This window comes from Leptodactylus fuscus, chromosome 1 (assembly GCF_031893055.1).
Source record: "Leptodactylus fuscus isolate aLepFus1 chromosome 1, aLepFus1.hap2, whole genome shotgun sequence".
Classification (NCBI taxonomy): Eukaryota; Metazoa; Chordata; class Amphibia; order Anura; family Leptodactylidae; genus Leptodactylus; species Leptodactylus fuscus.
This window is the reverse complement of record NC_134265.1, coordinates 106,570,080-106,587,745: the sequence shown is the minus strand read 5'-3', so window position 1 is coordinate 106,587,745 and position 17,666 is coordinate 106,570,080. Positions and strand designations below refer to the sequence as shown.

The following is a 17,666-nucleotide window of genomic DNA, read 5'->3' as shown; positions in this document are numbered from 1 at the left end:
ATCCATGTTGCAGATACTGTAAAACGCAGCATTTTCGTAACGTGGAGCTTGAGTCTAACACTATACACAGAAGTCTTATATACTGCACCTGCTGTCTGATGGTATACCTTCAGCTGTCATTTCATAGTTTGAAACCAATTACAAGCACTTCAAAAAGTTTCCATGTAGCTCAGGCCTGAAGGTTTGTGATACAAATCTGTGCGAGCAAACCAGAATCAATATGTTAGACCTGTGGTGGCAAACCTATGGCATGCATGCCTAAGGTGGCACTCAGAGTCCTGCCTGTGGGTACCTATCTGTGGAACAGATTATTCTGTGTGGACGCCACTGTGGAGCACATTGTACCACGTGGGGGCCTGTTCACTATTTGTATCACACAGTATCTGTTTTATAGCAGACATGATATTAGTACAGGATGTAATACCATGGCACGGTCAGTATAAAACAGATCCTGTACAATGTAAATAGTGAACGGAAATTGTTCAAAACTATCAAATGCAAACTATTACCTTTCAGTACAAAGTTGTTTTGTATCATTCACATGACTGTATTTGCAGGTCCATAATTGTGGATCCGCAATAGTGTCTACAAATCTGCTGTAACATTATAATGTGAAAGGGGCATTCATACATATTTGGAAGGCCTCTAGTACCAAATTTGAATGCAAACAAAGTTATTCTATTTGGGAAAAGAATGTGAACAATTTTATGTATTAAACCCAAAGTTATAAAAATGATCTAAGCCATTTATTGCCCACATAGTTTCTGCCAAGCATGTAGGATTTAAAGAAAAAAAAAATTTTTGCACACACATGAACCAAAGTCTGAATAACATTCTGTTACAATATAACAAACTTGGAGACGCTGGATAATATACAGTACAAGAGCACACTTAATGGGAGACATCCTAGATTACACGTGTACATTATTTTGTACACTACATACCAATACATCAGTATTCACCGATTTTTTTTGGGCTTAACGTAGTTATATTGTCCATGTATTTATATTGTGTATTGTCTGTGCTACAAAAAAAAAAAAAAAAATCCATTAAATTCATATCATGTGGTACAAATTGCATTAGGAACTATAATGTGTACATTTGATATTTTATACATATTAATGGTTGGAAAACAAAGTAGCCTGAGGGTTTGCACAGATCTAGGCATTTATGGCTTCTGATTCAGTGAAGCTTTCTGTTCCTCCACTGTTCTCTTTCTGATGATCTTCTGTAGGTTCATGGTTGGTTTCTGGAGCAGAAGTACTGGCACTCTCGGTATACTCCACTCTCTCAAAAAGAATGAGAAGTTCACAATGAGGAGTTTGTGGGAAAAGGTCCACAGCCATAGCTCGAATAGGCCTGAATGGACGACCTTTTACACGGTTTGAAGGCGCACGAGACAAACTAAAAAAGAAAATATGAAGACAAGTAATGAAATCTGGTATTTACATAAAGATACAGATCAGTAGATTGCTGCAGCCCTGGTTGTAGTAACCAGTAACTATGTTTGTCACTTTACGCTCTTTCAAATGAATGGTGTAACTGAACTCTGTCAGCTGGAGAGGGATCCTAAACAATTTTATCCCAAAGTAGTAGTGGAGAAAACTGTACAACCTTAAAGCTCAAAAAAGAACTCACCAATAGGAAAGCACATTTTGTGGGACAGGTATGTTGTGCATCATCGGTGTATGGTACACAGGATTATTCTCATCTCAGCAAATTTCTCCCAAAATGGGAATAACTGTTCTCAAATCCTGACCCCTAGGACAGGTTATAAGGGAACAACTTAGCAGTGCAGTTCTATGTTGTTCCCGTAACTCCCATAGAAGAGAATGAGAGCTATAGAAATAGCACTGTAAATTGCAGAAACAGTGTGGCTCAGCTGTGCTACCCTGCTTCTGTAGCTTTCATTTTCCTCTATGAGAGTCACGGGAACAGCATCGAGCAGTCCTGCTTAGCTGGTCCTGTAAGTCCTGTCCATGAGAGGGAGGCAGGGAGCAGTTATTCCTATCCTAGCAGCAATTTACTCAGATGGGAATGACCCTTTAAAGGGTCCTATCTATACTGGTAGCTTATGTAAATTGAAGACTTTTCCTAAATATATCACTTTTGCAATGGTTCTTTGTTTTCCTGCTGTGTGAAATTATTCATCCCATTGTTTACACAGTGTTTCCATAACCCTGTACCTGTGTGATATGACAAGTGGCGTCACTCACTGCTCTCATTTTTATCTACACAAAAATCAGTTCAGCTAATTACAGTTTGCTGATAAAGTCCTGCCTGTTATCTCTCTATGTAAACACACATAACACTCAGTCCCTTCTCTACAAGCATGTACATATTATCTGATCTGCATTCATATTACATTTCTAGTAATCCTAAGTACTGTGATACTTCATAGTGTATTGTTCCGCAAGCTTGGAGGGGGAAAGGGGGTTAAACGAAATGAGAAGAAGAGGCAACAGGCAAAATTACTGAAACGGAGATGGGAAAACCCCTTTAAGGCAGGGGCCCCATGTGGCCAAACAGCTGCAGAAACACCATGGGAAAAAAATGCAGCTTTTTACAGTCACTGCAAGGCGGACACGCTGTGATTTCCAAAATCATTGCAGTTTTGGAAATTGCAGCATGTCAATTATATGTATGGAAACACCATTTCCCTATAAGTATAATGAAAATAGCCTGCGGAGGAAACCTCTGGAGACTTTATGAAAAGCGCTGTGGGGAAAAAACTGATGTGTTGCCGCTGTGGTTCTTCCCACAGCACTTTTTTGCTGTGGCCTGTTACATGGGCCTTAGCCTAAAAGAGCAGCCTCTGACTAGGTATCGTAACCTATATGCTAGTCCAGCAATCCCAGTTCTGTCCTATTTCTCACTATTTTGGCCAGAATACCATTGACTGGTGAGAAAGCATCTTGGATTTTAAAATGGTCAGCCATTTATCAAGGAGTCAGAAATGTTGCCTACTGATTTCACAGCCCCAATTCCATTCTCTGGATGTGATTCCACATGATATATTTTCTCCCACTAGTATCCACTCCAGTTTTGACTTAATCGCAGCATGGAAATACACCCTCTCCAATCTGACAGGACAGATATTTAAACTGGAGTAAGCTAGCTTGTTCAATGTGTATAGTCCTTGTCTCTGCGCATTCATACGTCTCATACGCGAATCTGTTTTTTTTAGGATTGATACCCCTCATTATTAGAATAGATACAATTAGAATTATTTATGTTTCAATGGCATAACTTACTCTACAAAGTTGTTCAAGGCAGCCTTTGGATTACAGGATACATAGATCAAGCGTTTCAGATGTTCAGCTTTCCGGATTGCAATAATTACTTTGGAATCTGCAAATGTATCCTTACAGTTAAACACCGTTGAATATAAACAGTCATTTATATGGCATAAGACGGCTTTATGTGAGATAGATGGCTTGTTAGAACATTCACTATTACAATTTTCAGAGCATTTCCTTTTTTTTTTTTCCTCAGTCTATAACAATTTATTCTTATCAGTATTTTCATTTATATGGCATTCTAAACTAATGCAGAGGCATGTGTCATGGGGAGGCACATGGAGTCCCTGTGACTCTGCCCTACAACTGCTTGGGTACTGCAATAACATTCTTGCTTGCTGGCTATATGAGGATATTTAAGGGGTATTCCAATCACAAAGGTCCAATCTAAACTCCCACTTTATGTAAATTCAAAAGTTTTCAAAATACATTGATTTGGAAATGCTGCTGCTGTTTGCTTGCTATGTGAGGATTATTCCTTCCATGGTTTGCACAACATTTCCTTTAGTTATCTGATCTCAAGTTGGATGGCATGGCTCCCTGCTCTCTGGAGAGAATGAGTGCTGAGTGTTTTGGATCAAGCTTGCTCTCAGAGGTGTTATGTAGTTTGCTTGGACAGTGTGTACTATCTATTTGTGTAAACACAAATATAACATTAAGTTTACTGCAAGTCCATTATCAGTACTGGCAGTGTGTATAACTTTTCTTTTCTCCAAACCTGTGTAATGTAATATACATTTACTGGGGATATTTGATCTGTATTATTATAGATTTCAAGTAATGGTAATAAACTTTCATGGTAAAGGCAATCTCTATATCTACTGAGATACTTCATAGTGTCTTATCCATCAGACAGTCAAAGCCACCAGCTTGTTGAAGAATACAGGAAGTGAGAAAAAAGAAACAGCAGACAAAGCTGGTGAGAGATGGAGATGGGGGGGGGAGCCAAAAAATATTTGTGCATATTCCTTCCATCATCCCTCTGTTCCCACGGATCCCCCCACCCTGCATTGGCCTTTAGCTCTTTCCTCTATATCCTCATACTATCTGTTTAATCAGGTTGTTTTTGTGGGTTGTTACCCCACTCTGGTTATATGCTGCATTTATATCCCCAGACCTCACATTATCCCTCAGGCTCCCCATTATCCCTCAGTTTTCCCTCACTCCTCCTCCCCCCTTTACTCCCTGTGTTTTGTATACTTATTTAATAAAATCTCAATAAAACTTTTAAGTACAAAAAATATATATTGGTCAGAACTGTTATATTACTTTTGGATCCTGATGACTGCACATCCCTGGATCTTTTTTTCTTTTTTACTTTTTTTTTTTACCATCTGACTCTCAGCACCTACTTCCATCTTACACAATAATTTACCAGATGAGCAGAGCACTATTGTTCGCAAAACATTACCACACAAGGAAGGACTCAGCCTTTTTATCTCTTTTCGCTCATTTGTACCATCCAATATGAACAATGGCAAACACAATACATTTCTATAGAATATTATGGGAACTATAAATTATTATTATATATACAGAGACAAATATAAGAGACAAACGGCCTGTTACATGGGCCTTAGCCTAAAAGAGCAGCCTCTGTAGACTTGTACTTACGAAGTCCAGCCCTTGGTGGATCAACTATGGCCACAGGACTCTGGGAAGTGTAAGAGTTTATAAGGGTAGGGAAGATGTCTTCAGCTTTGCCACATCGAAATTCAATATTATTCAGTTCTGCAATAAAGAGTATGCATATTTTAGATCAATCTTCATCTAAATAGACTGGGTTATAATACTTGTACTTTAGATAAGTGCAATAAACTTATTTCACTCTTTAAATCAATTTACTTGGCCCGCATTCAAATGTACAAAGTGCCACATATGGGTAACTTGGTAAATCAGTAATAAAAATCATTGTAAAAATATGATCTGAACAAAAGTGAAAGGCTAAAAAAAAAAACAACTATTAGGCTATGTTCACATTACATATTTTACAGAGAACATGTATTTCAATATAAAGTTTCAAGCATCTTTGGCCGAGTTTTTCAGTCTTTCATTGACTCAGCTTGTGAACTGCTCCTAAGTAGTAACATGTCTCTGTTTTTTTTCTCATGTGTAAAAATACATATGTAAAATATTTGAGATACTGTTCAGTATTTTATATGCCATGCAGTGAGTTCTTTGAGTGTCTTACAAATAAATGCATAACACCATGCAAACACAGCCCTATTAAACCAAAAATTACCATCTAAAAACAATAACACTTTGGAAGGCACTTACCATTGATCTTGGCATTAGCTTTTGCATCTGAAATGGCTTCCTGACATAGTTCAATTCCCACAACCTTCTTTACTTTCTTTAGGTGCAAAATAAAGCAAATTTAATTAGTACCATATACCAGGAAACATTGTCACAACATCCAAAACTGTGACTAGGACTGTCACTGGGAGATGCCACACACAGTTGAACACACTCCTCATTTTAAGATAAAGTAAGGATTTAGTCACCAGGAATGAGCAAATTAGGCTAAACATATTGTGGCATACCTAATGTTCAGCTAAATATGCACAACCTCGCTTGCAGGTGTAGTATGACACATTACTGCACACGCACATCCCCACTGCTTCTGGGCATAGAATGACACATAATGAACACAACAAAAAGGCAAAAATGAAGACATTTGTGTGGGGAAACTGTAATAAACCCAAAGAGAGAAAATCAACCACACATTAAATTAATAAACATAATAAATCTTTATTGATATCCACTAAAATTGTGAAACATAAACCATATATAATGTGACAACAATTACAATGGGGGTAGATAGAACTACATGTACCAGTTACCAGCACAGTATACAAGGCGGTGGGGAGTCAATACATTTTTTTTTCAAACAATCTATTGGGGATGAAGTTCCCATGCAAGGTAATTTAAAAGTCTGTAATGGTAAAAACCTCACCAAAACAATGACCATATCCACATAATCAAATAAGGAACACCACTATCACCAAAAAATGAGCATAATTGGCTAACCACCACACATACCTATACTGTTCGGAACACCTGACGCGTGTTTCACCAACTCTCAGGTGGGCTTCGTCAGCGGATACTGTTTAGGCTCACATACTGGTCTTATATAGTGATGGGATATGATGATAAACTCACCCCAGGTTTGTTTAGCCGTGAAAAAAATGTTGCGTATCCGTGCATAACCGCGCCAAAGGCATCTAGAAAAGTATGGCCGACACAATACTAACTGCGCATGCGTTACCTAGTAATCACTAGAGCACTACGCTGCTTCAAAAATATGGCCACCAAAAAATGCCATTGTGCATGCGTCCATCAAGAAACAGTCAAAACTTTATTCTACGGACAACATTCCTAGCGGACACTGATGAAACAACCTACCGCATGACGAAAAAACAGATTAGAACCTTAAAGCGCCAAGAATATAGAAAGAAGAATAAATACCCAAGTTCTTATAAAAATAGGATAGAAATATAGCAATTATAAACAAAAATGTGTAAATATACCAAATTCATCACAATCCATATAGTACAAGTGAATAAATATATATACAAATGTACATAAGTCAATAGATTGTTTGGAAAAAAATTTATTGGCTCCCCACCGCCTTGTATACTGTGCTGGTAACTGGTACATGTAGTTCTATCTACCCCCATTGTAATTGTTGTCACATTATATATGGTTTATGTTTCACAATTTTAGTTGATATCATTAAAGATTTATTATGTTTTATTAATGTTTAAACTCATTTTATTGAAGGAGAAGTAATACAACAAACTATGCCATCAGGAAAATATAGGCAAATAAGATCAAAAAACAAAGTACAAGGAAAATTCCAAACAAACACACAAAGATCTGCCACGATGCCGTCCCAGCACAGTCCGCCTCCAGTACGAATGCAGGAAAATACAGCAATGACCCACGCAACTCAACAGCTCCTACTCAAGGCATAAAGGCACCCAGCGCCACGCGCATGGAGGGGGCAGAGTACTGGGTAGCAGGAGAAGCACACCATGCTCCCCAGACCTTTATAAATTTCTGGGGGGCAGCTTCTGCCTTTATAAATAATTTGATTAAATGAGAGGATTGAGCTGACCAGTCTCCACCACTGAGACACCGATGGAGACCGCAGGGCCATCCACCGGAGGGCAATAGCCTTCCTGGCATAAAACAGACCCTCCAAAGGAAAATCCGGGCGTGATGTTGCCACAACTCCTCCTCGAGCATGCCGAACAGACAGACCTCGGGAGAGAGCAGAACAGGACATCCTAAAACCTCGTCCAGAAGGTCCACCACCCCTCTCCAGAAGGTCTGCACAATCGGGCAACTCCACACCATATGCCAGAAGTCCGCATAAGGACACGGACACCTGAGGCTCTTCGGGCTAGGTAGACGACCTATCTTAAAAAGACGGGCCGGGGTCAAGTAACACTGGTGCAAAATGAATATTTGAATCAGTTTATTATTAGCTGAGGGTGAAACGTACAAGGAAGACTTCAGAACATCCTGAAACGTCTTATCCGTCAGCTCCGGGATATTGCTGTGCCAACGAGCCAGCACCGGGACCTCAGTCAATGAGACCTTTGCGTAAATTAAATGTTCATAAAGAGTGGAGATCAAGCCCTTCGGACCCTGGGAACGGAGCACACCAATAAGCGGGTATTCAGAGATAATACATGGCTAAGTGGGGAATATGGAGGAGAGGGCATGCCGTATTTGGAGAAAGCGAAAGAATTGATGGCGAGGAATCTCGCATGAGGAAACTAGGGAATCAAATGTAACAAAGACATCTTGCTCGTTTAAATCTGATAGGGAGGATACACCATAACGAGACCAGGACTGGGCATCAGGCAATCTATGGAGGTTAGGCAAGCCAGGATTGTCCCATAGTGGGGTCTCCGCAGGGACGTCAGAGAAAGAAGACACTTTCTGGGCTTGCTAAGTGGCAGCCATGTGTTATGTAGGTCTCGTCTGATGTTTTTTTGTCTTCGTGGACTGGTATGAAACATACAATTCTTTTATATATTCTCTATGCACTTTGGTGTTCACGCTATGTTTTTTAGAAATTCAGAATAAAAGCCATGTTTTAATCTAGTTACTTTTCGGTGCTGGATCCTTTCTTCCTTTTGTGAATACTGCTCTATTGCCCGGTCCGGAGGGCAGGTTCGTGCATCGAAACATATAAGACTATTAATTGCGGTGGCTGTGGTCAAACCACGTTTTGTATGGAGTAACACCCATGTGATAAAGCCATCGCTAAATCCATATCTGTGTAGGGACTGCAAGAGAAAAGGCCACTCGACCGAGTCGAAGGCCTTGGTTGCATCCATGTTTTATTAATTTAATGTGTGGTTGATTTTCTCTCTTTGGGTTTATTATAGAATGACACATAGACACATGCAAACTACACTCACTCCAGGAGTCCAAATCAAAATGCAGGGGATGTGAGCAGCCTGGCGTCCCGGTGACACCTTAGTTGCTCTAGGCTGCTGATTTGCATAATAAAGTTTATTAAAGTGATCAAACAACAGAGTATCACATTGGAAAAAAAAGGAACCTTATATTCAGCTAAACATAAGGTATGTAACAATATGTTTAGCTTAATTTGTTCATTCCTGGTGATAAATGCTCCTCGTGAAAGTCTGTTGCTTTTAATGGTCACCGGATGAGATCTACTGGCCAAGAGACATTCCAAATGTTTGTCTATGGCATACAGTTAGCTTTAAAGGAGTTTTGTGGAACCTAAATATTGATGACCTAGTGTTAGGATATCATATCATAAATATCAGATCAGTGAAGGGCCAATGCCTGGCACCACCACCGACCAGTTGAGATGAATGTTGCTTACGCTTCACAGGCCAGCTGAGTCAAACTCACCAGTCACATGGTCTGCTAGGCCTGTCCAAATTAGACTGCAGCACTTTTCTGAACTTTGTGGCCTTTTTAATAGTGAATCCTGGAAATCCCTTTAGTTAACAGAAGAGGTTACTGTGCCCTCTGCTCATTACATTTTGATGAATTGCTGAGGTTATGAATGGCTATTTATAGTATCAATACAACTCATTATCTTCCAGTATCTTATTTCCTGGTATCAATTATGTGCCAGTATCAAGTGGCCACACAGTGGCTCAGTGGTTAGCACTGCAGCCTTGCAGCGCTGGAGTCCTGGTGTTCAAATCCCGCCAAGGGCATAAAACCATCTGCAAGGAGTTTGTATGTTCTCCCTGTGTTTGCATGGATTTCCATCCCATATTCCAAAAAAGACATACTGATAGGGAAAAATGTACATTGTGAGCTCTATGTGAGGCTCACAATCTACATTTAAAAAAAAAATAAAAAAATATGTGCCAGTATCTTATTAATACAACCATTTATTTATTTGTGCAACCCTTTTTAACCTTTTCGCTGCCAAGGGTCTCTGGAAATTTTGCACCTCCAGTAGCCAGAGCAATTTTCACAGTTTTGAGATGGACAAATCAAACCTAAATTGCAACATTAAAAAAGCATCCAACCCCCCCATACCTATATATTTTCTTAAAGTAGACACCTGCAGCATTGTCAGAATGCCACTTGGTACTGTATACGAACAGGCACCTTCATGCAATTTTGATTTAAAGTGAATGTTTTATGAAAAAATGCAAATAAATGTATATTAGTTGTTAAAAGCGGAAACCAAACAAAAAATTAAATGACCAAACCTAAAAATAAGAGTTCAACATGTGCAGAGTTCATACATATCACTATGGCCTGAACCCGCATGCACGTGTCTTCAGAAAATCGCTAGAACTGGAAGGAACAAAATTCTGCTTTGAAGCTGGAAATGCTAAAAAAGTATCATCCTATAAAATGTAGGGATTACACACCATGAAAAGTAAGTGAACCCCTAAACCCTATATATTTTTTGAAAGTAGACAATCTGAAGATTACAAATGTCTTAATGGGTCATCGATAGCCACATCCACCTTCATGCAACTTTGCGACCAACACAAATAATTTTTTGAAAAAATACGCTAAAACACATATTTGCACCTAAAACTCATGTTCAATCTCACATTCATATACAAAATACGTTTAAAATAATAGCTTATGGTGTATACAATGTTTATATATACTATATGTACCGCAAACATCAACTACAACAAGAGCTCGGACTCCCAAAAACACGAATACAGAAGACAAGCAGGATTTTGCTGTTGTTCACTAATATGTTAAAAAGCTATACTGCACCTACCAAACTGTGACTGTGATACCAAAATCTAACTTTTTTCAGAGTACACAGCATACCGTATATAAAAACACAATTTAATAGTTTATATATACAACCACCTTCATTCAACTTTGCCGCAAACAGAGATTGCTAGCAAAAATTGCGCAAAAATTCTAATTTGCCACTAAAGTGAGTCTCAAGCAATCCCTTTCTGCAAACATAATGTACTGTCCATAAAACTGCAATATGTGAGGAGTTCATACATACCACACATGTATATATAAATTAAATAGGACTTTACATAAAAATGTTATTTTCCATCCCCCTATAATAATTTTAGCAATCTATACGTTCATCTCTAGTGATAATCGTTATTACTATTATTTTAGTGTGTAACGGACATCACTAGAGACGTATTTTACTGTAGAAAGCTCAGGTATAGACAGGACAGGGATTGGGTGAAATGTAAACTTTATTTGCGACTTTATGTATATGTTGTGTAAGTGTTTGGTGCGACTTTTTTTTTTTGGCTTGCGACCTGGACAATGGTAAACGTCTGGGTCACAGCGCCAACAAACTTCCTGGTTATGTTCAGGAGGTATAACATAAGAATACCCCACTAGGAAAGCTCAGGGGGGAATTACATTATAACTGTATGTGACAATCAGAGACAAATGTATAGTATATGCTCTGATTGGCAGGAGAAGGGTTAATAGGGACAATAGAGTCCCTGGCACCCCCCTCCTGCTGTCACATACAAGTTATGCAGAGAGTGAGATCGTTTCTCTGTCTCTCTCTCTCTGCTGGGCTGCTCCGTGTCCCTCTTCCTTTCTTGTTAGATCGCAAATTGCTTGCTTAGACAGGAGGGGGGGACAATTTGGAGCTCTATATCTTTGGACTGCATCAACATATCTTGATGCTTTCAATTGCATTTTAAAGAGGAGAATCTCATCTTTAAAATGATATCAAGAACTCGATGATTGGATGTACAGTTTTGGAGAAATTCACTGTTGAAACGCTGTCGGGAATTGAGATCTGCAGTTGGATCTCAATGCCAAATAGTGTTTTCAACAGTGAATGGCTCCAAGACTGTAAGTAAAATCATCAAGTCCCTGGTATCATTTTAAAGATGAGAGTCTCTTCTTTAAAATGCATTTTAAAGCATCAAGATATGTTGATGCAGTCCAGAGATATCGGCATTAGTAGGGAGGACGTACTAAGTACGTCCTCGGCTACTGAAGTGCCACCTTGGGAGCACGTACAGTGTACGTGCCTGGCAGCGAAAGGGTTAAATAGAAGTCTACTTAGGGAGGTCTAACTTTAGAAACCCACTCTACAAGCTGTTATCAACTAGGGAGAGCTGTAGTTGACCAATATATGTACAGGCAAGGTCTGCAGTAGGAAGGCCAAATCTTTTTTAGTATTTCTGTGGCATGGCTAATAGATGGTGTTCCTAGTGAGGTACATACTTCTAAAACATTAAATGCACTAATAGGATAGATAGACATATGGAAAGGAGTTGTCTTTGTGAGCTTGCCCAATTTAAACTAATATAATAAATAACTTACCTTGGCTAAGGAGATTCCAATAGTTCCAGTGCCACAGCAAACATCCAGTACAGTACTGTTCTGGTCCAACTGAGCCCAGTCTGCAATGGCTGAATACAAAACCTCAGCTGCAAGTGTGTTAACCTGTGAATATATTAATAAGAGCATGTGATCTATGGGTAAGTTTCCCCCTATTTTTAAGCTTCAAAGAAAGCGCATATAGAAATGCACATCAAATGCAGCCATTGTACTAGTTACAATATACATATACTGCTATACATAAGCTACGGATGGAGAGTACTATTTACATGGATCCACCAGTGTGCCAGAAATCTAGTGCAAAGGAAATCTGAATATTGGCTGTAACAACCAATGATATTCCACTTTTTCATTTTCAGAGATCCTTTGGCACAATAAAAAAGCAACAATAATTTGTTATGGATTTTCCACTTTGATAACTGTTCCCCTTATTTTGTGATCAGTGCACTCCTCATCATCATTTAAAGGGCCTTTAAGAAAAGCTAGATACAGATTTGGTACCTGAAAGAAGGCATGGGGTGAAATCCGAAAGGTCAAACCTAACAGTTCTTCATAGATGTAATGGTCTCCAGTCACATGCTCTACAGGTAAATCTTCCAGGTTCGGAGATTTTCTGTAAGAAACACATAGAAATGTTTAAGATTTCTTGCTCAAAATGTACTGATTAAACAAACATAATAAAGTCATACAACACACTCTGTCTACACAACACCATTATAATATTATTTTTCATTATTTTTATTTTAATAGTTTTATTCAGCAGCTCAGTCACTTATAGTCAATGACTGAGAACATAGCATTACCCTGGCAACATGCTGCACAAAAGTACTAATGCAACACCTCATGAACCAATTGCCTTTAGGTAGCAGCTTGTAATGGAATTTTTCTCTTTAGTCAATTAAGGTATCATGTCTACAATCGTGAATTTTTGACATAGAAGCATCATGTTTTTTTGCCAAATTTAAGTGATTTTATATTTGCCAACTATATTCTGTAGGTTTAGTAAAATTGCAAAAGAACCAAATTTCTTAAGGGTTTTATATGTCTTGTGACGCCATATTCTGACACCATAACATTTTATGTTTCCATTGTGATTTTATTATAAATAGGGAAGAGTTAGAATTTTTAACTTAGTTGCCGCCGGCTGGTTATGGAGCTCTCTCCGTTCTCCTCCATGCGATTATCGATGCACAAGAACATCATTGGTCATTAACCCCTTCCCGCCGATGGCATTTTTTGATTTTCGTTTTTCGATTTGACTCCCCTCCTTCTAAACCCCATAACTTTTTTATTTCTCCGCTCCCAGAGCCATATGAGGTCTTAATTTTTGCGCGACAAATTTTTCTTCATGATGCTACCATTAATTATTCTATATAATGTAATGGGAAGCAGGAAAAAAATTCAGAATGGGGTGAATTTGAAGAAAAAATGCATTTCTGTGACTTTCTTACGGGCTTTGGTTTTACGGCATTCACTGTGCAGCCAAAATGACATGTCCCCTGTATTCTGTGTTTCGGTACGGTTCCAGGGATACCAAATTTATATGGTTTTATTTACATTTTGACCCCTAAAAAAAATCCAAAACTGTGTTAAAAAATTTTTTTTCTAAAAGTCGCCATATTCCGACGGCCGTAACTTTTTTATACGTAAGTGTACGGGGATGCGTAGGGCGTCTTTTTTTGCGGGGCCGGGTGTACTTTTTAGTTCTACCATTTTCGGGAAATGTTATTGCTTTGATCACTTTTTATTCAAATTTTTATCAGAATCAAAACAGTGAAAAAATGTCGGTTTGGCACTTTCATCTATTTTTCCCGCTACGGCGTTTACCGAACAGGAAAAATATTTTTATAGATTTGTAGAGCGGGCGATTTCGGACGCGGGGATACCTAACATGTATATGTTTCACAGTTTTTAACTACTTTTATATGTGTTCTAGGGAAAGGGGGGTGATTTGAACTTTTAATTCTTTTTATATTTTTTTATATTTTTTTTAACTTTTATTTTTATTTTTTTTTTTTGCATTTATTAGACCCCCTAGGGGTGTTGAACCCCAGGGGGTCTGATCACTAATGCAATGCATTACAATGCTAATGCATTGCAAAAAAGCATCCTTTCTTTTGCAGGCTGTATAGACCAGCCTGCAAAAGAGAGGATTTGCAGACAAGCCTGGGAGCCTGTACAAGGCTCCCGGCTGTCATGGCAACGGGACGTCAGCCCTGGAGCATGCTCCAGGAGCCGGCGATCCCGGCCAAAATGGCGGCGCCGGAGGGGTTAATGCCTCCGATCGGTCCGGGGACCGATCGGAGGCATTACAGCCGGTTGTCTACTGCTTAAAGCAGTAGACACCCGGCGGCTATGGCGGCCGCCCGGCTCCCGGGCGGTCGCCATAGTTACAGACCCGACATGCGCCGTACTATTACGGCGCATGTCGGGAAGGGGTTAAGGGGTTGAGTAGAAACCACAAGAGAACTTTAAAACAGAAAATGGTAATGAATAAAATCCAGATTTTATTAGCATTTTTGGAAGACATAGTTGAGAGTGCGGCAAACAATGTCCTTAGGTTTAGCAGGGTCAGGTGAGCAATGGCCCAGTGCGCAATGCACTCTGTCTAGTTCAATCATGGAGTTGGGTGGGTTGACCAGATAGTAACAGTGAATCGAATGTCGTCACCATCAACACCCTCTGGCAAACCCTGGATCTATACATTATTTAGGTGGGTACTATTTAAGTCATCATGCCACGGCTGGGGGCTGCAGTTATGCTTGCTGAGAAGTAATCTGGGTCTCAATGGTCGACAGTCTGTCTGAGTAAGTAGCAGCGGATTGTTGTAAAGTTGCAAAATGGGAGCCCATTTGCCCCAGTGAGCAGTGCACCTCCTCAAGACATTGGCGTTGTAACTTCTCTATTCTAGTGATTATGGAGTAAAAAAAAATCTCTGGTAGTCATGTTTTTAAAAGCCTCCAGGATGTCTGCTTTGGTTAGTAAGAGCTCTGTAGGGTCACTATGTGGAGACTGGTAATTCTCCCATTCACCCATATCAGGATGATCATAATAGAGAGGTTGAGGAAGGCAGAGAGCCCAGGGAAGAGCTAATACCTACAGGGGACATCTGCAATAGCTGGAGAAACCGCCAGAGATCAAAGGAGTGGCGCCATTAGAGCTGCTGATGCTGAGATGTCTGCAGCCATTGTGGAAGTGTTTGCATATTGAGTGAGCCACAGCTGCTCTTTACTTTGCCTCATGTCAGAATGGAGTTGAAGAAAAGATGAAGTCCACTGGAGAGGTACAATATCATGGATATGCTGAGGGATTGCTAAGAACCCCAGAACCAGTTCCATTCATTTTAATAGCTCAAAAAAGAAAAAGAAGGAACACCGAGCGCCTCATAGCGTAGTAAGTTAGGTGATGTACAGGGAAGTAATATTGATCAGAGATCCTCACCTGGTGATGTTGTGGACAGACCACAACTTCTTGGGATGGAGTAGGAACCAATTGCAGAGGGTCCCTTCTCTGAGTGGGGTGCAGCAGATTCTTAACACCCGAGGGTGTGAATGAACAATGGAAATGGACCGGGTCTAAACCTTAATTGGGAGGTTGAGATGAAAAAGAATTGCGCTTCCACCACAAGTGACTTGTAACTATATTATGCGTATGTTACATCATGTTTATGTTTCACCTTATCAATGTAGAGTTCATTTGTTAGCCAATGGTCTTATGCAATAAGGCTAATTTGATTTACAGCCAGATATATTCATATACCTTGTTGTGTAGCTTTTTTTCTTTTTAGCTACTTACACTTGAAAAAGGGCAAGGAACGCTCAAAACACGTTGGTTATAAAGTTTGCAAACTAAAGCCGACATTTCTTTATCCTATATCATGGTGGAAGCATGATTCTTTTTCATCTCCGGTCCATTTCCACCATTCATTTTAATGGGAGGTAGAGGTGGCATTGCCATATAACCAACAGACATGATGTCACTTCCAGAGAAGAAGAAGCAGCCATGTTTTCAAGTCCTGCACAACCCCATAGCATAGCAACCAATCACAGCACAACTTAAAATTCTTATAGTGCTTTTAAAAAATGCAAGCTAAGTTATTATTTTCTTATAGACAGTTTATAAATTTGCCCCATCCTGTATAATAAACAATAGCATACCTCTGACCTTCCTCTACAAAATACAGTGAGGTTATCCCACTCTCCTTTCCTGGTCCATCTGTGAAAAACTTTGCCAAAGAAGATTTTAATTCTGCCAGAGCTTCCTTGCTTAGTTTCTGTGGAGAAATCAATATTTATATATAAATATATAAAAAAACATTGACTATACACGATAGCAGTACATAAAGTAAGGACTGTATACCTGTGGATGAAAATACACTATGGCCATAACATGACCTTTTCTGCTGCTCCTGACAGTAAGCTGCTTCCAGTGGCCTTCATATGTCTCTGGGCTGTAGACTATATATGGTGAAGCCCTGCAATGAATATACGTACTGTTACATATGTATAATCCCCTTCCCCCATAATACACACAATTGCCAGAAAGAAACTGATGACAATACTGCTTATATTTCATAACAAGAACATTTTTGAGTTTGGTAATATCAGTTATGATCTGCCCTTGACAAAAAAAATTTGCATTCAGGATTTCTCTGGTTAGGCTATGGACACCACACCAAACACCGTGCAACTTTGTTGTTTTACGCTTGAGCCAGAGACAACTGATGATAAACAACAATCGCGTAAAATACTCCTTAAATGGTCACTAACACTACCTGCACTTTAATCCCTTCCTGGCATCCACAGTAATACCGTAGTACGGCAGATGTTGGGTATTAAACATAGCGGCTGCCATAGCCGTGAGGTCTTAGCTGTAGTGGGGAAAAAACAAAAGTGCTAAACCACCGTTTTTTTGTTGCTTTGCCTGTGATAAAAATCGGAAAAAAAAGTGATCAAAGCAACATAGACATTCTCCAAAACTAAAAAGTACACCCGGTCCCACATAAAAAGCTGCCCCATGCATCTCTGTACACAGAAATATAAAAAAGTTACAGATTACAGATGTCAGAATATGGTGACTTTAACCCCTTCCCGCCGATGGCACTTTTTGACTTCCTGACCAAGCTCGATTTTTCAAAACGGACATGTGTCAATTTATGTGGCAATAACTTTGGAACGCTTTAACTTACCAAAGTGGTTTTAAGATTGTTTTTTCGTAACACATTGTACTTCATGTTAGTGGTAAATTTTGGTTGATATGTTTTGTCTTTAATTATGAAAAAATTTGAAATTTGGTGGAAATTTTGAAAAATATGCATTTTATAAAGTTTGAAATGATGTGCATTACATACAGATAGTCAGACCGCCAAAATTATATCATAAATCTCATGTTCCAGATCTCTTCTTTATGTGGGCATCAAACTTTAGGCGCCCTTTTAATTTTTACAGACATTATAAGATTTACAAGTGAAACAACAATATTCAAAATTTTAAAGAAATTTCCAAAACCCATTTTTTAAAGGGCCTAATCCAGTTATGAAGGGGTTTTGAA

At 39.1% G+C, this 17,666-nt stretch overlaps 1 protein-coding gene across 1 annotated transcript in view; it reads right to left on the bottom strand.

The window, feature by feature from the left end:
* Positions 1-756: 756 nt before the first annotated feature.
* The window catches only part of TRMT2A (tRNA methyltransferase 2A), a 29,357-nt gene continuing 12,447 nt past the window's right edge, over positions 757-17,666 (bottom strand). Inside the window, exons 5-12 of the mRNA XM_075275262.1 lie at positions 16,476-16,590; positions 16,274-16,389; positions 12,618-12,729; positions 12,099-12,221; positions 5,577-5,652; positions 4,914-5,030; positions 3,255-3,351; positions 757-1,404 (exon numbers count right to left, since the gene is read on the bottom strand). Coding sequence (XP_075131363.1) covers positions 1,161-1,404; positions 3,255-3,351; positions 4,914-5,030; positions 5,577-5,652; positions 12,099-12,221; positions 12,618-12,729; positions 16,274-16,389; positions 16,476-16,590 — 1,000 coding nt within the window. The 3' untranslated portion in view covers positions 757-1,160. The remainder of the gene's footprint in view (positions 1,405-3,254; positions 3,352-4,913; positions 5,031-5,576; positions 5,653-12,098; positions 12,222-12,617; positions 12,730-16,273; positions 16,390-16,475; positions 16,591-17,666) is intronic.